Source organism: Panulirus ornatus, chromosome 7 (assembly GCF_036320965.1).
Source record: "Panulirus ornatus isolate Po-2019 chromosome 7, ASM3632096v1, whole genome shotgun sequence".
Taxonomy (NCBI): Eukaryota; Metazoa; Arthropoda; class Malacostraca; order Decapoda; family Palinuridae; genus Panulirus; species Panulirus ornatus.
The window spans coordinates 36,130,351-36,155,942 of NC_092230.1; the positions used below are offsets into that span (position 1 = coordinate 36,130,351).

A 25,592-nucleotide genomic window follows, 5' to 3' on the forward strand; every position below is an offset into this window, starting at 1 on the left:
GGAAAGCTGTAGTAGCCCCATGAACAGGGTACAGAGATTGTATAATAAAAAAGAAATATTATATTTGCACACCAGTACATGGTCAAGGTGATATTCATTATGCTGTTTTATAACTATTTACATCTTAGATTTTTTATCACATATCATTAGGTTTGGTCTTCTCACCTAAAGCAATGTAAAGACATTTTAGAAAAGAGTCAGAGAAGGATAACAAACACTGTACCTGAAGTATAAGAGCTGGGTTACAGGTAGATGTTTGAGGCAATAAAGTAGTCAACTATGGAAAAGAAATTAAGGAAGATGCTTGTAAGAAAAGGTGCAGAAGCTTTCTTTTTAGTATCAGAGTTGTGATTGAATGAAATAATATTATTATTATTATTATTATTATTATTTTGCTTTGTCGCTGTCTCCCGCATTTGCGAGGTAGCGCAAGGAAACAGACGAAAGAAATGGCCCAACCCACCCCCATACACAATGTATATACATACATGTCCACACATGCAAATATACATACCTATACATCTCAATGTACACATATATATACACACACAGACACATACATATATACCCATGCACACAATTCACACTGTCTGCCTTTATTCATTCCCATCGCCACCTCGCCACACATGGAATACCATCCCCCTCCCCCCTCATGTGTGCAAGGTAGCACTAGGAAAAGACAACAAAGGCGCCATTCGTTCACACTCAGTCTCTAGCTGTCATGCAATAATGCCCGAAACCACAGCTCCCTTTCCACATCCAGGCCCCACACAACTTTCCATGGTTTACCCCAGACGCTTCACATGCCCTGATTCAATCCACTGACAGCACGTCAACCCCGGTATACCACATCGATCCAATTCACTCTATTCTTTGCCCGCCTTTCACCCTCCTGCATGTTCAGGCCCCGATCACACAAAATCTTTTTCACTCCATCTTTCCACCTCCAATTTGGTCTCCCACTTCTCCTCGTTCCCTCCACCTCCGACACATATATCCTCTTGGTCAATCTTTCCTCACTCATTCTCTCCATGTGCCCAAACCATTTCAAAACACCCTCTTCTGCTCTCTCAACCACGCTCTTTTTATTTCCACACATCTCTCTTACCCTTACATTACTTACTCGATCAAACCACCTCACACCACATATTGTCCTCAAACATCTCATTTCCAGCACATCCACCCTCCTGCGCACAACTCTATCCATAGCCCATGCCTCACAACCATACAACATTGTTGGAACCACTATTCCTTCAAACATCCCCACTTTTGCTTTCTGAGATAATGTTCTCGACTTCCACACATTCTTCAAGGCTCCCAGGATTTTCGCCCCCTCCCCCACCCTATGATTCACTTCTTCCATGGTTCCATCCGCTGCCAGATCCACTCCCAGATATCTAAAACACTTTACTTCCTCCAGTGTTTCTCCATTCAAACTTACCTCCCAATTGACTTGACCCTCAACCCTACTGTACCTAATAACCTTGCTCTTATTCACATTTACTCTTAACTTTCTTCTTTCACACACTTTACCAAACTCAGTCACCAGCTTCTGCAGTTTCTCACATGAATCAGCCACCAGCGCTGTATCATCAGCGAACAACAACTGACTCACTTCCCAAGCTCTCTCATTCACAACAGACTTCATACTTGCCCCTCTTTCCAAAACTCTTGCATTCACCTCCCTAACAACCCCATCCATAAACAAATTAAACAACCATGGAGACATCACACACCCCTGCCGCAAACCTACATTCACTGAGAACCAATCACTTTCCTCTCTTCCTACATGTACACATGCCTTACATCCTCGATAAAAACTTTTCACTGCTTCTAACAACTTGCCTCCCACACCATATATTCTTAATACCTTCCACAGAGCATCTCTATCAACTCTATCATATGCCTTCTCCAGATCCATAAATGCTACATGCAAATCCATTTGCTTTTCTAAGTATTTCTCACATACATTCTTCAAAGCAAACACCTGATCCACACATCCTCTACCACCTCTGAAACCACACTGCTTTTCCCCAATCTGATGCTCTGTACATGCCTTCACCCTCTCAATCAATACCCTCCCATATAATTTACCAGGAATACTCAATAAACTTATACCTCTGTAATTTGAGCACTCACTCTTATCCCCTTTGCCTTTGTACAATGGCACTTTGCACGCATTCCGCCAATCCTCAGGCACCTCACCATGAGTCATACATACATTAAATAACCTTACCAACCAGTCAACAATACAGTCACCCCCTTTTTTGATAAATTCCACTGCAATACCATCCAAACCTGCTGCCTTGAAATGATATAAGTGACAATATTATGAATGCATACAGTATACAGAAGTTTATAGCAAGAAATTAAGGAAGATGCTTGTAAGAAAAGGTGCAGAAGCTTTCTTTTTAGTATCAGAGTTGTGATTGAATGAAATAATGTAAGTGACAATATTATGAATGCATAAAGTATACAGAAGTTTAAAAAGTTTTATGATATAAAAGAAAGATGTGGCCTATAAATTTAGAACAACCATCCCATACTGCACACTTTTGTAATTACAAATAGGTTTTAAATCATTCATTCACACAATCATATTGTATTTTGTGGACTTTCATGTATTGAATTTGATAAACAGAGTGACTTTTTGATCATTGTATATCTGTGATGCAAAGAAAAAGTTTAGGCTGTATGACACAGTGTACAGAATCACTTCTTTCCCTTGATATGTTGAAAGAAGTAACACTGTTAGTTTAAAGATATTCTTCCATGGTGTGCATGATGTTAGTCATTCACCTTTTCTCCCACTTGATTATTAAAATTGTCATTCAGAAGCTGTTACTTTGCAGAAAAAACTGAATGTTTGCTGTACAGATCTATTGATATTTACCTTTTTTCCACAGAATTTGCTCTTCAACATCGTTAAACCATTTTCTCGAGGCCAATCTTACATATGTCAAGATGTAGACCTCATGATAGATTGCTTTGTCTCACTTTTCCGCATCCTTCCACACAACAATGAGGCTCTCAAAGTTTGTTTGAATCCCACCTCACCATCACCTTATCACTTTGTTTTGGTCAGCTCTCTCTACAGGTGAGAATACTTCTAGCACAGTACTTTTAAATTAGCAGATATGAAATGATCAGATGTGCTCATTTTGGTTGAAACATGATAGACTGTTGTTGATAAGAGTGAAGATACTTTTTGATATATTATAAACATTAATTGGTAAAGAGGGATGAATGTGTGGTATTGCTTTTAGTGATTGGTGAGGATTTTCTCTGATGTAGATTTATATGACCAATTTTGAGAATAGTAAACTGACTGACTGACTTGATGGAAAGTGTGCCGTGAATTGTATGAAATTTTCACTTCTTTGACACTTTTGCTGCATTGTTTGGGTACAGTCAAACAAGCACTTATACCCATTGTTTGCAGATATCAGACTTACCCCACTGCTACTAAAAACTCTCATTAATGTAATGTGTGGAAGTATCCCTAGGACCTTAAAACAACCACCACGTGTGCACTGGTGCTATTTAATGTATGCTAAACTGGGCTTCAGTGTGGTGGGTTACACAAGCGACACAAGTTACATCTCTAAAGATCTGTGTTGTGTGTTTTCTAATTCCTGCCTGAGCAAGGTAGCTTAAGGAATAGATGACTGAGCAGTAGAATTAGAAATCTTAACTTGGCTCCTTCCTCTGGTCCTTCCTTTGTTAGGTAATATAGGAGGGAAGAATTTTCAGACCCCCACTTTTGCTTGTTTTAGTTGTCTTTTATGACATGAATGAGGTACTTGGGCAGTATTTAATCTTGCCTATCACCAGGAAGGAGTTGTTGGGTGGTAGAATTTCTTCCTATTTGTTATTACCTGTTTTACTATACGAGTAGGAAGTTTTCATGCTCACAGGACCCCATATCTTGGACACTCTACTGTCATACGACTTCTTAGATTTATGTATGTTGTCTGCATTAAGTGTGTCCTCAGACAGTCTGTTCCAGTCATCCACTGTTCTTGCACTATAAGAATGTTTCTTTACATCCTTATTTTTTCTTTTATTCTTTATGTTGAAGGCTCCAGTCACAGACAGAAGTCCACATCAAGGCCAGGCTTTTTGAAATGTAGAGAGGATTATGAAACGGAAAAAGAAAAGACAAGGGAAAGTGTTTGCGAATTTTTAAGAAAGTGAAAAACCTGTCTTGAAATATGGTTGGCCATAGTTATTGGGATAGACAAGAGAGGGTACAGAGTTCCGGAGCTTCTGTGTATAAGGAGAGAAGCAGGTATTAAGATGGCCCACCCTTGAGTTGCTGATGGTCACACAATAACCATGTGATGCATTAGCTTACCGAATGTTGCGTGGTCTAGCTAGTGGTGGGCACACAGGCAGCCAGCTTTTGGGAGCAAAACCAAAGTAATACCAATAGAAGAGGGAAAGTGAACCAACATTGCAGCATGGGGCAAGAGGGTCGTGTTTGGAAGTTTTCTCGGGACATTTTATAAGGCGGATCACCTTCGACTCTGTCAGCTATGGATGCAGAACTAGAATTAGCCCTAATGTGAGAGCATTACTCTGTACAAGGAGAAATCAGTACTTTGTATAAACAGAGCAACTGTTCAGAAGTACTTTTGACATCTAAACAGGACACCCAGTTTCTTAGAGACAGACATGTTTTTCAGTTTGATTTTGTGTTATGTCCTGTGGTTATTCCTCTTTTCTTCCATACATATTCACCATTTCCCATAGTAGCGAGGTAGCGTCAAGAACAAATAACTGAGCCTTAGGAGAAAAAATCCTCACTCGGCCCATAACCCAGTTCCTTCTTTTGGAAAAGTAAAACAGGAGAGGAGGATTTCCAGCCCCATGCTACCACCCCTTTCAGTCCCCTTCTACGACATGTAGAGAATACGTAGGAAGTATTGTATCCTTACATATTTCAAAGAACTGTCCACTGCCCACTTCATTGGTCTCTTTTATGATCAGGTCTCCTTTCTATCATGGTGGTTAAATTTTAAGCCTCCAGCCTCTTCCTGTAGCTTAGCTCTCTTAATTCTAGTACCATCTTTGTTGCCATTATCTTGACCTTCTCTGTGAGCTCTTTGTGCTTCTTTAGTTGTGGTGCCTAGTTTGAGAAGCATATTCAAGTTTCTCTCTCTCTCTCTCTCTCTCTCTCTCTCTCTCTCTCTCTCTCTCTCTCTCTCTTTCTCTCTCTCTCTCTCTCTCTCTCTCTTTCTCTCTTCTCTCTCTCTCTCTCTCTCTCTCTCTCTCTCTCTCTCTCTCTCTCTCTCTCTCTCATATTGAACATTTCTTTACAGTAGTGCCAGTATTACCGACGAGAGGAAATGAATTATGACTTGCAGGTCACTAAGTTAATCTGAACTGTACAGAATATTTCTTTGCCCATGACACTATTGATGCCTGGAATAAGCTCCCAGAAAATGTTCAGAGCAACACCCATAATATCTTCAGAAACTTGATCATCACTTGCCACTCTCCAGTATTGAATGATTCGTTTGATCAGTCATCATAACATAGTGGTACATCATGTTACCTTCTCAACCACTGATTTCTCTGTGGCCATGCTGCAGTAACATACCAGCATTGATTGACTCATGTCACCTGCTTTGGGAGAGTAAATAAGAATTATTGTATTATTCTCAACATCAGGATAATATGCAGGAGGGTGAAAGGCATGCAAGGAATAGAGTGAATTGGAACGATGTAGTATACCGGGGTTGACGTGCTGTCAATGGATTGAACTAGGGCATGTGAAGCGTCTGGGGTAAACCATGGAAAGTTCAGTGGGGCCTGGTTTTGGAAAGGGAGCTGTGGTTTCGTTGCATTATACATGACAGCTAGAGACTGAGTGTGAACGAATGTGACCTTTGTTGTCTTTTCCTAGCGCTACCTCGCGTACATGCGGGGGGAGGGGGTTGTCATTTCATGTGTGGTAGGGTGGTGACGGGAATGAATAAGGGCAGACTATGAATTATGTACATGTGTATATATGTATATGTCTGTGTGTGTATATATATGTATACGTTGAGATGCATAGGTATGCATATGTGCATGTGTGGACATGTATGTATATACATGCAAATGTGGGTGGGTTGGGCCATTCTTTCGTCTGTTTCCCTGTGCTTCCTCGCTGACGCGGGAGACAGTGACAAAGTATAATAAAGAAAAAATAGTAAGTCAAGATGCTGGAGTTCAAGTTTATCTGTAGCTTATTCTTTATAACAGAAAGTGAAGGGATGGGATACATGTCATTGGTTGTTGGATGCATAGCATTCATTTTCATTCTGCTGAGCGACTTTTCTATGAAAATTTCCATCTAGCTTATTAATCCAGTAAGGTGTTTTTTCTACCTGTATTCTGTCTGGTGTGTACTGGAGGGTGTGGAGAGAGCCTTTGCTTTGCTATCCTATTTTTCTACTGCTTTGAGTTTTTAGACCAGATGACCTTGTTTGAACCTTGGATAAGTGTGATCTGTCTGTCTGTCTCTCATGATTCTCCTACAAAAATTTCCTTCAGGCGCATAAATCCTGCGTTTTTTTTTCTCTATATGTTTTCTGTTCGATGTTTTATGAACGGTGGGGAGAGAGCTTTTGCTTTGCTATGCTTTTCTTTTACTGCTTTTAAGAGGACTGCATTTTTTCTCTTAAGTTGTGTTTAGTGTTAAGGCCACACCACCTTGCTTGGACTCTCTCTCTCTGATGTTGCCGCTATATAATTTTAGTTAGACCACACCTCAAACATGCATTGCATTTTTGAATAAGGATATTCTTAAAAGTGGAAGCAGTGCAGTGAAGCGTAACTAAATTGATTCCTTCCTTGCTTAACAAACCATATGACGAGAGATTGCGAGAATTACACTTGCTCTTCCCAAACATGAGGCATCTCCTGGGCAAGTTACTAGAATGTTGTAAAATACTTAAAGGATTCAACAACATCAGTATTGAAATTTCTTTACATTAACACCAGTATTACCAACATGAGGAAATGGATTAAACCTTAGAGGTCACAGAGCTAATCTGGACTGTATGAAATATTGATACATTGAATAAGCTTCCAGAAAATGTTGTGCAAAGCAACACTCTTAATATCTCCAAAATTAGGCTTGATTGTCTCGTTTCACTCACTGTTATTGAATGATTAGTTGAAAACTAAATCAGTCATCATACCATAGTGGTATACTATGCTACCTTCTCAACCATTGATCTCTCTCTTGCCATGCTGCAGTAATATACCAACATTGATTAACCCATATCACCAGCTTTGAGAGGGTAAGAATTTTTGCGTCTTTCTTCAACATGAGGCATAATACATGCCTGGTAAGTTAAGAGGCTGGAGCTCAAGTAGTTGGTGATGGGATGCATGACATTCATGTTCATTCTATCCTATGGCTTTCCTATGAGAACTTTGTTGCAGGAATATTTATCTTATAAGGTATTTATGTTCTTCGTGTTTTCTGTCTAGCGTGTTGCTGGAGGGAGTGGAGGGTGCAGAGAGAGCCTTTGCTTTGCTGTTCTTTTCTGCTACTGCTTTTAAGCAGACTTTTTTTTTTTCATAGTAGTGTTAGGGCCAGACCACCTTGATTGGACCTTTGGTCGGTGTGGTCTGTGCTAGGTCATAGTTATTGGGAAAGGCATGAGAGGCTAGAGTGTTCCAAAGCTTCGAGATGTAGATAAACACTTATAAAAACAGTCCACCCTTGAGCTGCTAATGGCCACACAGTAATCATGTGATACAGCAACTTGCCAAGTATTGTGTGGTCTAGCTAATGGGGGGGGCACACAAACAGCCAGTTCTTGGTAGCAAAAATCAAAGCAATACCTATAGAAGAGGAAAAGTGAAATGATATTGCAGCACAGGGGAAGCAGGTCAAGTTTCGTAGTAAGCCTGGGAGAGTTTATAAATCAGACCACTCTTGACTCAACTTTCCCAAGTGAGGATGCGGAGCTAGAACTACCCCAGGATCTACTCCATACAAGAATGGATCAATTGTTTATATGAACGAAGCATCTATAAAGAAGAAAAGAAATCTCTACAGCTAAACAGGACTCCCAGTTTCTTAGAGGTAGTTTTATCTATTTCCATTATGTGGAGTTTACAAGAAAGAGTGGATGTTACAGTTATACCAAGTATTTTCATTGAGTCAAGATGAGGGATTACAAGACCATCAAATGAGACAAGAAAGTAGTGAGGAATTTTCACTTGGTCAGTAGGTAGAAACTAGGGCTTGGAGATGTTAAACTTTACCAGATTTCACCTGCCCCCTGAGATATCTTGTCCAAGTATGATTTTACTGAGGAAGTTGTGTCGACATGAGGTGCAGATTGAGTGAGAGAGCCTGAATTGAAGGATGGGGATAGATGCATTGGTGCTTTGTCAGTATATGAGTATATTTGGTTATTTGTTGAGCAGAGGAAATTGTTGATAAAAAGGAGAAAAAGTTTAGGGGACAGAACAGAACCTTGAGGGACACCACTGTCAATTGAGAAAGGAGTGGAAGGCTGATCTTTCAACAACCACGGACTTTGATTGGCCAGAGATGATGCTAGATACAAGGGAGCAAGGTGAGGGAGGAAATTCACAAGAGGGGGAGCTTGGAGATGAGACCCTGATGCCACACCATCAAAAGCTTTTAATATATCAAGGGCAACTACATAGTATTCTCCAGAATCTTTCAGGGATGATGATTAGACATCAGAAGATAAGAAAGAATATTACCAGTGGATCTTGCCATATGGAAGCCATACTGATGATCAGAGAGAAGACTGTTAGATTCAAGATTTTTAAGGATATGGGAGTTTAGAAGGGATTCAAAGACTTTGGATATGGAAGATATAAAAGAAATAGGGTGATAGGTCGAGGGGTTAGAACGTTCAGCCTTCTTAGGGATGGGATGTACCAATGCATGCTTCCGAGAAAAGGGAAAAGTTCTCTTTTCTAACAGAAGCATGCACAGGTGTAAGTTCAGGTTCGGAGGCACACTATTCAGTGCATGGGGATAGATGACATCAAGACCATAAGCCATGTTTGTCTTTAGAGAGAGAAGTGCTTTTCGGACATTTTGAAAAGAGATTATGGGAAGGGACATAGGAATAGTAAGAGGAGCATCAAGGGATAAAGGAATGTTAGTCATCCAAGGTGGAGGAGGTAGGGGAGGATTGGGAACCTTGAGAGATTTTCCAAGCCTGATATGCCTGATCCCTTGCCTGAATGGCCTCAGAACAGGAACGGTTCAATCATGAATTAGTAGAAGAGGTCACCTGGGTGAAAGAGGGGATAAATGCTTGTTTCCATTCCAGCAGAAATGACCTCTGCTATGCATTTGGTGGGGACAGAAGTGTCTCCACATGAGAGACAGTAATTTATCCAAGGAAAGTAAGAAAAGAATTTTCATAACTTATTCCAGTAACCTTTGTTGAGGTGCCAATATTTATGCTTAAAATGGGCTGCTAAGTGGGAAGGTGCTGTTAAAATTGATACATTTATGAGAGTGTTATCAGATGAACCAATTGCGGTTGAGATTGTGTAATTGCAGCAGGATGGATTAGAGGTAGTTGGTAGGCAGCCAATGACCAAGGAGGTGTGTTAATAATAATTCCTGTTTGGGCATAGGGAGGTATAGTTACAGCTGCTTAGTGAGTCAGCATTTCAGTGGTTGTCAAGTTTTGCACTCCTCAGACCCAAGTGGGTATCTTTTCTTTCTGCCTCACCCACAGGTGGACAACTGGCATTCTATTCCCATACATACGATCTCACCTTGTCATACATAACACTTGACAACACTTAACTCGCACATTTCATTCTTTATAACTCTAGACTTTCCTGCAGTGAGCATTATGCCCTAGCCTTGCCTTTTGCCAAAATGGTTCGAGCATTAGATACAAGTAGTAGGTAGGAACATTTAGGTAGGACCTCTGGGTAGAAGTATTAGGTAGGAGCATTAGGTAGAAGTAATCAGTTGGAACATTGGGTAGGAGCATCTGCAAACACTGTGCTAGAGTTGCCCTCAGCCAGTGGCATGTTAAGGGAAGACCGTATTGCTGTGGCCACATCCTTGAGGGAGTTCCAAGTGGAAGAGGCATCAGGGATAAAGATGTATATAAGATTAAAGGTTGTTTAATTTGTTTATAGATGGGGTGGTTAGGGAGGTAAATTCAAGAGATTTAGAGAGAGGGGTGAGTATGCAGTCTGTTGGGGATAAGGGCATGGGAAGTGAGTCAGTTGTTCGCCGATGGTACATCTTTGGTGGTTGATTCGAGTAAGAAACTGCTGGAGTTAGTGACTGAGTTTGGAAAAGTGTGTGAAAGGAGAAAGTTAAAAGTAAATGTGAATAAGAGCAAGGTTTTTAGGTACAGTAGTGTTACAGGACAAGTTAATTGGGATGTAAGTTTGAATGGAGAAAAATTGGATGAAGTGCTTTAGATATGTGGGAGTAGACTTAGCAGTGGATGGAACCAGAGACAGAAGTGAGTCACAGGGTGGGGGAGGAGGCAAAGGTTCTGCGAGTGTTGAAGAACATTATCTCTGAGAGCAAAAATGGGTATGTTTGAAGGAATATTGGCTCCAACAATGGTATATGGTTGCAAGGCATGGGCTATAGATAGGGTTGTGCAGAGAAGGGTGGATGTGTTGGAAATGAAATGTTTGAGGACAATGTGTGGTGTGAGGTGGTTTGATCGAGAATGTGGTTGAGAGAGCAGAAGAGGGTGTTTTAAAATGGTTTGGTCACATGGTGAGAATGAGTCAGGAAAGATTGACAAAGAAGATATATGTGTCAGAAGTGGAGGGAATGAGGAGAATTGGGAGACCAAATTGGAAGTGGAAGGATGGAATGAAAAAGATTTTAAGTGATTGGGGCCTGAACATACAGGAGGGTGAAAGGCATGCAAGGAATAGAGTGAACTGGAATGATGTGGTATCCTGGGGTTGACCTGCTGTCAATGGATTGAACCAGGGTATGTAAAGTGTCTGGGGAGAACCATGGAAAGTTTTTTGTGGGCTGGATGTTGAAAGGGAGCTGTGGTTTTGGTGCATTACACATGACAGCTAGGGACTGAGTTTGAACAAATGTGGCCTTTGTTGTCTTTTCCTAGTGCTACCTTGCACACGTGGGGGGAAGGGGGGTTCCATTTCATGTGTGGCAGGGTGGCCACAGGAATGGATGGAGGCAGAAAGTATGAATATGTACATGTGAATATATGAATATGTCTGTTTATGTATATGTATGTATGCATTGAAGTGTATAGGTATGTATATGTGCATGTGTGAGTGTTTATGAATATACATGTGTATGTGGGTGGGTTGGGCCATTCTTTTGTCTGTTGCCGTACGCTACCTCGCTAATGCGGGAGACAGCGACTCAGTATACTTCATTATACTTAATTGCCATCTCCTGTGTTAGCGAGGTAGTGCAAGGAAACAGAAGAGGAATGGCCCAACCTACCCACATATACATGTATATACATAAACACCCACACACTCACATATACATACATATACAATTCAACGTATACATACATATACTTACACATTGATGCATATATACACTCGTACATATTCATGCTTGCTGCCTTTATCCATTCATGTCACCACCCCGCCACACACACACCCTTCCAGTGAGGTAGCACCAGGAAAAGACGAAAAACAAAGGCCACATTTGTTCACACACAGTCCCTAGCTGTCATGTGTAATGCACCGAAACCACTTCCTTACCACATCCAGGCCCTACACACCTTTCCATGGTTTACCCTAGACACTTAACATGCCCTGGCTCAATCCATTGACAGCATGTCGACCCCAGTATACCACATTGTTCCAATTCACTCTATTCCTTGCACGCCTTTCACCCTCCTGTATGTTCAGGCCCGGATCGCTCAAAATCTTTTTCACTCCATCTTTCCACCTCCAGTTGCATCTGCTTCTCCTTCTTCTCTCCACCTCTGACACATATATCCTCTTTGTCAATCTTTCCTCACTCATTCTCTCCAAGTGTCCAAACCGTTTCAACACACCCTCTTCTGCTCTCTCAACCGCACTTGTTTTATGACCACACATCGCTCTTACCCTTTCATTACTTATTCGATCAAGCCACCTCACACCACATATTGTCCTAAAACATTTAATTTCCAACACATCCACCCTCCTCCGCACAACTCTTATCTGTAGCCCATGCCTCACAACCATATAACATTGTTGATACCACTTTTCCTACAAACATACCCATTTTTGCTCCGAGATAATGTTCTCGCCTTCCATACATTCTTTAATGGTCCCAGAACCTTTGCCCCCTCCCCCACCTTGTGACTCACTTCTGTTTCCATGGTTCCATCCGCTGCTAAGTCCCCTCCCAGATATCTAAAACACTTCACTTCCTCCAGTTTTTCTCCATTCAAGCTTACCTCCCACTTAGCTGTGTCTCTCAACTCTACAGAACCTAATAACCTTGCTCTTATTCACATTTACTCTCAACTTAACTTTTTTTGTCTGTATTCCTGGCGCTGCCTCGCTGAAGCAGGGGATAGCGATGCTGTTTTCCTGTGGTGTGGGGTAGCACGAGGTATGGATGAAGGAAAGAGAGTATGAATATGTGCATGCATGTATGTAATGTCTGTGTTTGTGCATCTATATGTATGTATTTGTTCATATGGATATTTATGTATACGTGCATAGGTGGATGTTTATGTACATATATGTGTATATGAGTGGATGGGCCATTCTTCGTCTCTTTCCTCGCACTACCTTGCTGACTTGGGAAACAGCAGTTATATATAGGGATAGGGGACAAAGAATACTTCCCATGCATTCCTCACGTGTCATAGAAGGCGACTAAAGGGGTTGGGAGTGGGGGGCTAGAAACCCTCCCCTCCTTGTATTTTAACTTTCTAAAAGGGGATCAGAAGTTATATGGTTGCGAGGCGTGGGCTATAGATAGAGTTGTGTGGAGGAGGGTGGATATGCTGGAAATGAGATGTTTGAGGACAATATGTGGTGTGAGGTGGTTTGATCGAGTAAGTAATGAAAGGGTAAGAGAGATGTGTGGTAGTAAAAAGAGTGTGGTTGAGAGAGCAGAAGAGGGTGTTTTGAAACGGTTTCGTCACATGGAGAGAATGAGTGAGGAAAGATTGACAAAGAGGATATATGTGTCAGAGTTGGAGGGAATGAGGAGAAGAGGGAGACCAAATTGGAGGCGGAAAGATGGAGTGAAAAAGATTTTGAGTGATCGGGGCCTGAACATGCAGGAGGGTGAAAGGCATGCAAGGAATAGAGTGAATTGGAATGATGTGGTATACCGGGGTCGACGTGCTGTCAGTGGATTGAACCAGGGCATGTGAAGCGTCTGGGGTAAGCCATGGAAAGTTTTGTGGGGCCTGGATGAGGAAAGGGAGCTGTGGTTTTGATGCATTATACATGACAGCTAGAGACTGAGTGGCCTTTGTTGTCTTTTCCTAGTGCTACCTTGTGCACATGCGAGGGGAGGGGGTTGTTATTTCATGTGTGGCGGGATGGCAGACAGTATGAATTATGTACATGTGTATATATGTATATGTCTGTGTGTGTATATATATGTGTACGTTGAGATATATAGGTATGTATATGCGCTTGTGGATGTGTATGTGGGTGGGATGGGCCATTCTTTCATCTGTTTCCTTGCGCTACCTTGGTAATGTGGGAGGCAGCGACTAAGTATAATAATATAATAAAAAATAATTATGATAATAATCCCTGGGGATAGGGGAAGAATAATACTTCCCACATATTTCCTGCGTGCCATAGAAGGCAACTAAAAGTTGAGGGAGTGGGGGGGCTGGAAATCCTCCTTTCTCATTTTCTACTTTTGCAAAAAAAGGAACAGAGAAGGTGGCCAAGTGAGGATATTCCCTCAGTGGCTCAGTCCTCTGTTCTTAAGGCTACCTTGCAAATGCAGGAAATCTCGAATATGTAAGGAAAAAAAAAATAATAATAGTAATACGCTAGACAGCGACAAAGCAAAATATATAAATAAATGTACAGATAAATAAATAATCATATCAAAAGTTCATGTTTCACTTTCATATCCTGGACATGGGTTAACAATGTGCATAAGTGAAATGAGAGGTTGTTTGTACCTGATCCAACCATAAAATGATGAAAGGAATTAATGAAATACTTAGTCAAAAACACTATCAGTTCCCTAATATCTACACTATCCTTGTCTATTCTGAACAATCTTTTTTTTTTAATCATACAAGTTAGCATGGTAGCAATAGGAACAGGTGAAGTAATGGCCTATTTGCTCAATCCCACTCTCTAGCTGTAGTGTATAATGCCCCAAAATCACATCCCCTATCCCAAAGACAGGCCCAGAGACCCTTCTGTGGTTCCCCTAACCTATTCACAGGCCTTCAAGCTGCCCACTCACATAATGCTGTCCCATGTATACAACATCCCATATGTTCCATCCATCTCTTACACACCCCACACCCTCCTGCATATTAAGGCCCAGACTCTTCAAAGCATCTTTCATTTCAATCTGCCCCCTCCTCCTTGGTTTCCCCTCTTTCTTGTTCCCTCCACTTCAGACTTACACCCTTATAGTCATCCTCTCCATAAGTTAAGCCATTTCAACAAAACCTCTTCTTCTCTTACATACATAATACTCTTCCTACCACACCTCTCTCATCCTATCATTTCTTATGTGACCAAACACTCCTTACATCACATACTGTCCTCAACATTTCATTTCCAACACATCCATCCTCTTCTTTACTAATTTGTTAAATGCCTAAACCATGCATCTATGCATTGAGTGGATTACTATAACACCAAATATACCCATTTTTCCCTTTCAATATGGTGATCTCTCTTTCCATACAATCCTCAATGTATCTGCTACATCCACTTTCAGGTACCTAAAATCACTTCCTCCAACTTCTCTCCACTAAAAACCTCACTCCAAATAACGTATGATATGATATTAGCCTTTTTTTATGTACTGAACTGATTCATCAACTGACACCTTCTTACATGCAAAACATTTCCAATGCACCGAGTCATTTCCCCAACAATTTTGATTACATCATTTGTTGAATAATTTCTCCTAATAGAGATTTCCTCTCACATGTGGTCTCATTCTTCTCTTTACTAAATTTATACAACTACATATCTTCATCAGAATATGATCTATTGTATGTATTACATTACTATTGCATTTTTACCCTTCTAGATACTAATCCTGTATAGTGTATGGTGGACTAAGCACATAGTGTGCTGTAATCTTCATTTTCCTGCCTACATTTGAAGGAGCAAAAATGGTTTCTAAGCTCTTTTGAGGAGTTTATACATCCCACATCACCTGCATTTCAGATAAGCTCATAGAAGACTTGCAGGCCCTAGCTAGACACCCCTGGACAACTCTTGGCAGCAACATGGGGTCTATGCAATGCTATCCCTTGTAATTAGACCAGATTTTTAGGTCTCTATTAGTGATTAGGGAGTGGGGGGCTGGAAATCCTCCCCTCTCATTTTTTTTTTTTTAATTTTCCAAAAGAAGGAACAGGGAAGGGGGCCGTTGAGGATATTCCCTCAAAGGTCCAGTCCTCTGTTCTTAACGCTACCTCGCTAACGCGGGAAATGGCGAATAGTATGAAAGAAAGAAAAGATAAATAAATAAACGCAGAAGAGGGTATATTGAAATGGTTTGGTCTCATGGAGAGAATGAGTGAGGAAAGATTGACAAAGAGGATATATGTTTCAGAGATGGAGGGAACGAGGTGAAGTGGGAGACCAAATTGGAGGTGGAAGGATGGAGTGAAAAAGATTTTGAGCAATCGGGGCCTGAACGTTCAATAAAGGAGGATGAAAGGCATGCAAGGAATAGAGTGAATTGGAACGATATGTAATACTGGGGTCGACATGCTATCAATTGGTTGAACTAGGGTATGTGAAGCATTTAGGGTAAACCATGGAAAGTTTTGTAGGGCCTGGATGTGGAAAGGGAGCTGTAGTTTTGGTGCATTACACATGACCGCTAGAGGCTGATAATGAACAAATCTGGCCTATGTTGTCTTTTCCTAGCTCTGCCTCGTGCGCACTTGAGGGGAGGGGGTTGCCATTTCATGTGTGGTAGGGTGTCGGCGGGAATGGATGAAGGCAGCATGTATGAATATGTACATATGTATATGTGTGTGTATGTCTGTGTATATATACGTTGAAATGTATAGTTATGTATATGTGTGTGTGTGGGCTTTTATGTATATGTGTGTGTGTGGGCTTTTATGTATGTGCATGTGTATATACAAGTAGTAGTGAAGTGAGAGGAAGATGGAGTGAGTATTTTGAAGGTTTGTTGTATGTTTGATGATAGAGTGGCAGATTTAGGATGTTTTGGTTGAGATGGAGTGCGAAGTGAGAAGGTCAGGGAGAATGATTTGGTAAACAGAGACGAGGTAGTAAAAGCTTTGCGGAAGATGAAAGCTGGCAAGGCAGCGGGTTTGGATGATATTGCAGTGGAATCTATTAAAAAAGGGGGTGACTGTATTGTTGACTGGCTGGTAAGGATATTTAATGCATGTATGACTCATGGTGAGATGCCTGAGGATTGGTAGAATGCATGCATAGTACCATTGTATAAAGGCAAAGGGGATAAAGGTGAGTGCTCAGATTACAGAGGTATAAGTTTGTTGAGTATTCCTAGGAAATTATATGGAAGGGTATTGATTGAGAGGGTGAAAACATGTACAGAGCACCAGATTGGGGAAGAGCAGTGTGGTTTCAGAAGTGATAGAGGATGTGTGGATCACGTGTTTGCTTTGAAGAATGTATGTGACAAATACTTCGGAAAGCAAATGGATTTGCATGCAGCATTTATGGATCTGGAGAAGGCATATGATAGAGTTGATAGAGATGCTCTGTGGAAGGTATTAAGAATATATGGCGTGGGAGGTAAGTTGCTAGAAGCAGTGAAAAGTTTTTATTGAGGATGTAAGGCATGTGTGTGAGTAGGAAGAGAGGAAAGTGATTTGTTCTCAGTGAATGTCGGTTTGTGGCAGTGGTGCATGGTGTCTCCATGGTTGTTTAATTTGTTTATGGATGGGGTTGTTAGAGACTCTAGGTGAATGCAAGAGTTTTAGAGAGAGGGGCAAGTATGCAGTCTGTTGTAGATGAGAGGGCTTGGGAAGTGAGTCAGTTGTTGTTCGCTGATGATACAGCGCTGGTGGCTTATTCGTGTGAGAAACTGCAGAAGCTGGTGACTGAGTTTGGTAAAGTGTGTGAAAGAAGAAAGATGAGAGTAAATGTGAATAAGAGCAAGGTCATTATGTACTGTAGGGCTGAGGGACAAGTCAATTGGGGATAAGTTTGAATAGAGAAAAACTGGAGGAAGTGAAGTGTTGTAGATGTCAGGGAGTGGATTTGGCAGTGGATGGAACCATGGAAGTGGAAGTGAGTCACAGGGTGGGGGAGGGGGCGAAAGTTCTGGGAGCATTGAAGAATGTGTGGAAAGCAAAAATGGATATTTTTAAAGGAATAGTGGTTCCAACAATGTTATATGGTTGCGAGGCATGGGCTATAGATAGGGTTGTGCAGAGGAGGGTGGATGTACTGGAAATGAGATGTTTGGGGACAATATGTGGTGTGAGGTGGTTTGATCGAGTAAGTAATGAAAGGGTAAGAGAGATGTGTGGTAATAAAAAGTGTGTGGTTGAGAGAGCAGAAGAGGGTGTATTGAAATTGTTTGGTCACATGGAGAGAATGAGTGAGGAAAGATTGATAAAGAGGTTATATGTGTCAGAGGTGAAGGGAATGAGGAGAAGTGGGAGACCAAATTGGAGGTGGAAGGATTGAGTGAAAAAGATTCTGAGTGATCGGGGCCTGCACATGCAGGAGGGTGAAAGGTGTGCAAGGAATAAGGTGAATTGGAATTATGTGGTATACCGGGGTCAACATGCTGTCATTGGATTGAACCAGGGCATGTGAAACACCTGGGGTAAATCATAGAAAGTTTTATGGGGCCTGTATGTGGAAAGGGAGCTGTGGTTTTGGTGCATTATACATGACAGCTAGAGACTGAATGTGAACGAATGTGGCCTTTGTTATCTTTTCCTAGCACTATCTTGCACACGTGTGAGGGGAGGGGGGATGTTATTTCATGTGTCGCAGGGTGGCAACGGGAATGATTAAAGGCAGCAAGTGTGAATTATGTACATGTGTGTATATGTATATGTATATGTCTGTGTATGTGTATATATATGTATACGTTGAAATGTTTATTTTTTTTTGTTATACTTTGTCGCTGTCTCCCGCGTTTGCGAGGTAGCGCAAGGAAACAGATGAAAGAAATAGCCCAACCCCCCCCATACACATGTATTTACATACGTCCACACATGCAAATATACATACCTACACAGCTTTCCATGGTTTACCCCAGACGCTTCACATGCCTTGATTCAATCCACTGACAGCACGTCAACCCAGGTATACCACATCGTTCCAATTCACTCTATTCCTTGCCCTCCTTTCACCCTCCTGCATGTTCAGGCCCCTATCACACAAAATCTTTTTCACTCCATTTTTCCACCTCCAATTTGGTCTCCCTCTTCTCCTCGTTCCCTCCACCTCCGACACATATATCCTCTTGGTTAATCTTTCCTCACTCATTCTCTCCATGTGCCCAAACCACTTCAAAACACCCTCTTCTGCTCTCTCAACCACGCTCTTTTTATTTCCACACATCTCTTTTACCCTTACGTTACTCACTCGATCAAACCACCTCACACCACACATTGTCCTCAAACATCTCATTTCCAGCACATCCATCCTCCTGCGCACAACTCTATCCATAGCCCACGCCTCGCAACCATACAACATTGTTGGAACCACTATTCCTTCAAACATACCCATTTTTGCTTTCCAAGATAATGTTCTCGACTTCCACACTTTCTTCAAGGCCCCCAGAATTTTCGCCCCGCTCCCCCACCCTATGATCCACTTCCGCTTCCATGGTTCCATCCACTGCCAGATCCACTCCCAGATATCTAAAACACTTCACTTCCTCCAGTTTTTCTCCATTCAAACTCACCTCCCAATTGACTTGACCCTCAACCCTACTGTACCTAATAACCTTGCTCTTATTCACATTTACTCTTAACTTTCTTCTTCCACACACTTTACCAAACTCAGTCACAAGCTTCTGCAGTTTCTCACATGAATCAGCCACCAGCGCTGTATCATCAGCGAACAACAACTGACTCACTTCCCAAGCTCTCTCATCCCCAACAGACTTCATACTTGCCCCTCTTTCCAAAACTCTTGCATTTACCTCCCTAACAACCCCATCCATAAACAAATTAAACAACCATGGAGACATCACACACCCCTGCCGCAAACCTACATTCACCGAGAACCAATCACTCTCCTCTCTTCCTACACGTACACATGCCTTACATCCTCGATAAAAACTTTTCACTGCTTCTAACAACTTTCCTCCCACACCATATATTCTTAATACCTTCCACAGAGCATCTCTGTCAACTCTATCATATGCCTTCTCCAGATCCATAAATGCTACATACAAATCCATTTGCTTTTCTAAGTATTTCTCACATACATTCTTCAAAGCAAACACCTGATCCACACATCCTCTACCACTTCTGAAACCACACTGCTCTTCCCCAATCTGATGCTCTGTACATGCCTTCACCCTCTCAATCAATACCCTCCCATATAATTTACCAGGAATACTCAACAAACTTATACCTCTGTAATTTGAGCACTCACTCTTATCCCCTTTGCCTTTGTACAATGGCACTATGCACGCATTCTGCCAATCCTCAGGCACCTCACCATGAGTCATACATACATTAAATAACCTTACCAACCGGTCAACAATACAGTCATCCCCTTTTTTAATAGATTCCACTGCAATACCATCCAAACCTGCTGCCTTGCCGGCTTTCATCTTCCGCAAAGCTTTCACTACCTCTTCTCTGTTTACCAAATCATTTTCCCCAACCCTCTCACTTTGCACACCACCTCGACCAAAACACCCTATATCTGCCACTCTATCATCAAACACATTCAACAAACCTTCAATATACTCACTCCATCTCCTTCTCACATCACCACTACTTGTTATCACCTCCCCATTTGCGCCCTTCACTGAAGTTCCCATTTGCTCCCTTGTCTTACGCACTTTATTTACCTCCTTCCAGAACATCTTTTTATTCTCCCTAAAATTTAATGATACTCTCTCACCCCAACTCTCATTTGCCCTTTTTTTCACCTCTTGCACCTTTCTCTTGACCTCCTGTCTCTTTCTTTTATACGTCTCCCACTCAATTGCATTTTTTCCCTGCAAAAATCGTCCAAATGCCTCTCTCTTCTCTTTCACTAATACTCTTACTTCTTCATCCCACCACTCACTACCCTTTCTAATCAACCCACCTCCCACTCTTCTCATGCCACAAGCATCTTTTGCGCAATCCATCACTGATTCCCTAAATACATCCCATTCCTCCCCCACTCCCCTAACTTCCATTGTTCTCACCTTTTTCCTTTCTGTACTCAGTCTCTCCTGGTACTTCCTCACACAGGTCTCCTTCCCAAGCTCACTTACTCTCACCACCCTCTTCACCCCAACATTCACTCTTCTTTTCTGAAAACCCATACAAATCTTCACCTTAGCCTCCACAAGATAATGATCAGACATCCCTCCAGTTGCACCTCTCAGCACATTAACATCCAAAAGTCTCTCTTTCGCACGCCTGTCAATTAACACGTAATCCAATAACGCTCTCTGGCCATCTCTCCTACTTACATAAGTATACTTATGTATATCTCGCTTTTTAAACGTTGAAATGTATAGGTATATATATATATATATATATATATATATATATATATATATATATATATATATATATATATATATGTGCGTGTGTGGACGTGTATGTATATACATGGGTATGTGGGTGGGTTGGGCCATTCTTTCCTCTGTTTATTTGTGCTACCTCGCTAATGCAGGATATATATATATATATATATATATATATATATATATATATATATATATATATATATATATATATATATATATATATATATATGTATATATATATATATATGTATATATATGTATATATAAAACTGGAGGAAGTATATATATATATATATATATATATATATATATATATATATATATATATATATATATATATATATATGTGCTGGAAATGAGATGTTTGAGGACAATGTGTGGTCTGAGGTGGTTTGATCGAGTAAGTAACGTAAGGGTAAGAGAGATGTGTGGAAATAAAAAGAGCGTGGTTGAGAGAGCAGAAGAGGGTGTTTTGAGGTGGTTTGGGCACATGGAGAGAATGAGTGAGGAAAGATTGACCAAGAGGATATATGTGTCGGAGGTGGAGGGAACGAGGAGAAGTGGGAGACCAAATTGGAGGTGGAAAGATGGAGTGAAAAAGATTTTGTGTGATCGGGGCCTGAACATGCAGGAGGGTGAAAGGAGGGCAAGGAATAGAGTGAATTAGAGCGATGTGGTATACCGGGGTTGACGTGCTGTCAGTGGATTGAATCAAGGCATGTGAAGCGTCTGGGGTAAACCATGGAAAGCTGTGTAGGTATGTATATTTGCGTGTGTGGACGTATGTATATACATGTGTATGGGGGTGGGTTGGGCCATTTTCTTTCGTCTGTTTCCTTGCGCTACCTCGCAAACGCGGGAGACAGCGACAAAGCAAAAAAAAAAAAAAAAAAAAAAAAAAGTGAAGTGTTTTAGATATCTGGGACTGGATCTGGCAGCGGATGGAACCATGGAAGTGGAAGTGGATCATAGGGTGGGGGAGGGGGCGAAAATTCTGGGGGCCTTGAAGAATGTGTGGAAGTCGAGAACATTATCTCGGAAAGCAAAAATGGGTATGTTTGAAGGAATAGTGGTTCCAACAATGTTGTATGGTTGCGAGGCGTGGGCTATGGATAGAGTTGTGCGCAGGAGGATGGATGTGCTGGAAATGAGATGTTTGAGGACAATGTGTGGTGTGAGGTGGTTTGATCGAGTGAGTAACGTAAGGGTAAGAGAGATGTGTGGAAATAAAAAGAGCGTGGTTGAGAGAGCAGAAGAAGGTGTTTTGAAGTGGTTTGGGCACATGGAGAGGATGAGTGAGGAAAGATTGACCAAGAGGATATATGTGTCGGAGGTGGAGGGAGCAAGGAGAAGAGGGAGACCAAATTGGAGGTGGAAAGATGGAGTGAAAAAGATTTTGTGTGATCGGGGCCTGAACATGCAGGAGGGTGAAAGGAGGGCAAGGAATAGAGTGAATTGGAGCGATGTGTTATACCGGGGTTGACGTGCTGTCAGTGGATTGAATCAAGGCATGTGAAGCGTCTGGGGTAAACCATGGAAAGCTGTGTAGGTATGTATATTTGCGTGTGTGGACGTATGTATATACATGTGTATGGGGGGGGTTGGGCCATTTCTTTCGTCTGTTTCCTTGCGCTACCTCGCAAACACGGGAGACAGCGACAAAGTATAAAAAAAAAGAAAAAAAAATATATATATATATATATATATTTTTTTTTTTTCATACTATTCGCTATTTCCCGCGATAGCGAGGTAGCGTTAAGAACAGAGGACTGGGCCTTTTTTGGAATATCCTCACCTGGCCCCCTCTGTTCCTTCTTTTGGAAAATTACAAAAAAAAAAAAAAAGAGAGGGGAGGATTTCCAGCCCCCCGCTCCCTCCCCTTTTAGTCGCCTTCTACGACACGCAGGGAATACGTGGGAAGTATTCTTAATCCCCTATCCCCAGGGATAATATATATATATATATATATATATATATATATATATATATATATATATATATATTTTTTTTTTTTTTTATACTTTGTCGCTGTCTCCCGCGTTTGCGAGGTAGCGCAAGGAAACAGACGAAAGAAATGGCCCAACCCCCCCCATACACATGTACATACACACGTCCACACACGCAAATATACATACCTACACAGCTTTCCTTGGTTTACCCCGGACGCTTCACATGCCTTGATTCAATCCACTGACAGCACGTCAACCCCTGTATACCACATCGCTCCAATTCCCTCTATTCCTTGCCCTCCTTTCACCCTCCTGCATGTTCAGGCCCCGATCACACAAAATCCTTTTCACTCCATCTTTCCACCTCCAATTTGGTCTCCCTCTTCTCCTCGTTCCCTCCACCTCCGACACATATATCCTCTTGGTCAATCTTTCCTCACTCATTCTCTCCATGTGCCCAAACCATTTCAAAACACCCTCTTCTGCTCTCTCAACCACGCTCTTTTTATTTCCACACATCTCTCTTACCCTTACGTTACTTACTCGATCAAACCACCTCACACCACACATTGTCCTCAAACATCTCATTTCCAGCACATCCATCCTCCTGCGCACAACTCTATCCATAGCCCACGCCTCGCAACCATACAACATTGTTGGAACTACTATTCCTTCAAACATACCCATTTTTGCTTTCCGGGATAATGTTCTCGACTTCCACACATTTTTCAAGGCTCCCAAAATTGTAGCCCCCTCCCCCACCCTATGATCCACTTCCGCTTCCATGGTTCCATCCGCTGACAGATCCACTCCCAGATATCTAAAACACTTCACTTCCTTCAGTTTTTCTCCATTCAAACTCACCTCCCAATTGACTTGACCCTCAACCCTACTGTACCTAATAACCTTGCTCTTATTCACATTTACTCTTAACTTTCTTCTTCCACACACTTTACCAAACTCCGTCACCAGCTTCTGCAGTTTCTCACATGAATCCGCCACCAGCGCTGTATCATCAGCGAACAACAACTGACTCACTTCCCAAGCTCTCTCATCCCCAACAGACTTCATACTTGCCCCTCTTTCCAAGACTCTTGCATTTACCTCCCTAACAACCCCATCCATAAACAAATTAAACAACCATGGAGACATCACACACCCCTGCCGCAAACCTACATTCACCGAGAACCAATCACTCTCCTCTCTTCCTACACGTACACATGCCTTACATCCTCGATAAAAACTTTTCACTGCTTCTAACAACTTTCCTCCCACACCATATATTCTTAATACCTTCCACAGAGCATCTCTGTCAACTCTATCATATGCCTTCTCCAGATCCATAAATGCTACATACAAATCCATTTGCTTTTCTAAGTATTTCTCACATACATTCTTCAAAGCAAACACCTGATCCACACATCCTCTACCACCTCTGAAACCACACTGCTCTTCCCCAATCTGATGCTCTGTACATGCCTTCACCCTCTCAATCAATACCCTCCCATATAATTTACCAGGAATACTCAACAAACTTATACCTCTGTAATTTGAGCACTCACTCTTATCCCCTTTGCCTTTGTACAATGGCACTATGCACGCATTCTGCCAATCCTCAGGCACCTCACCATGAGTCATACATACATTAAATAACCTTACCAACCGGTCAACAATACAGTCATCCCCTTTTTTAATAAATTCCACTGCAATACCATCCAAACCTGCTGCCTTGCCGGCTTTCATCTTCCGCAAAGCTTTCACTACCTCTTCTCTGTTTACCAAATCATTTTCCCCAACCCTCTCACTTTGCACACCACCTCGACCAAAACACCCTATATCTGCCACTCTATCATCAAACACATTCAACAAACCTTCAATATACTCACTCCATCTCCTTCTCACATCACCACTACTTGTTATCACCTCCCCATTTGCGCCCTTCACTGAAGTTCCCATTTGCTCCCTTGTCTTACGCACTTTATTTACCTCCTTCCAGAACATCTTTTTATTCTCCCTAAAATTTAATGATACTCTCTCACCCCAACTCTCATTTGCCCTTTTTTTCACCTCTTGCACCTTTCTCTTGACCTTCTGTCTCTTTCTTTTATACGTCTCCCACTCAATTGCATTTTTTCCCTGCAAAAATCGTCCAAATGCCTCTCTCTTCTCTTTCACTAATACTCTTACTTCTTCATCCCACCACTCACTACCCTTTCTAATCAACCCACCTCCCACTCTTCTCATGCCACAAGCATCTTTTGCGCAATCCATCACTGATTCCCTAAATACATCCCATTCCTCCCCCACTCCCCTAACTTCCATTGTTCTCACCTTTTTCCTTTCTGTACTCAGTCTCTCCTGGTACTTCCTCACACAGGTCTCCTTCCCAAGCTCACTTACTCTCACCACCCTCTTCACCCCAACATTCACTCTTCTTTTCTGAAAACCCATACAAATCTTCACCTTAGCCTCCACAAGATAATGATCAGACATCCCTCCAGTTGCACCTCTCAGCACATTAACATCCAAAAGTCTCTCTTTCGCACGCCTGTCAATTAACACGTAATCCAATAACGCTCTCTGGCCATCTCTCCTACTTACATAAGTATACTTATGTATATCTCGCTTTTTAAACATTGAAATGTATAGGTATATATATATATATATATATATATATATATATATATATATATATATATATATATATATATATATGTGCGTGTGTGGACGTGTATGTATATACATGGGTATGTGGGTGGGTTGGGCCA

General features: G+C 41.6%; 1 protein-coding gene across 1 annotated transcript in view; it reads left to right on the forward strand.

The window, feature by feature from the left end:
• The window catches only part of Nf1 (neurofibromin 1), a 1,160,697-nt gene that overhangs the window by 94,577 nt on the left and 1,040,528 nt on the right, over positions 1 to 25,592 (forward strand). The window contains exon 9 of the mRNA XM_071663491.1: positions 2,907 to 3,097. Within this exon, the coding sequence (XP_071519592.1) occupies positions 2,907 to 3,097 (191 nt within the window). The remainder of the gene's footprint in view (positions 1 to 2,906; positions 3,098 to 25,592) is intronic.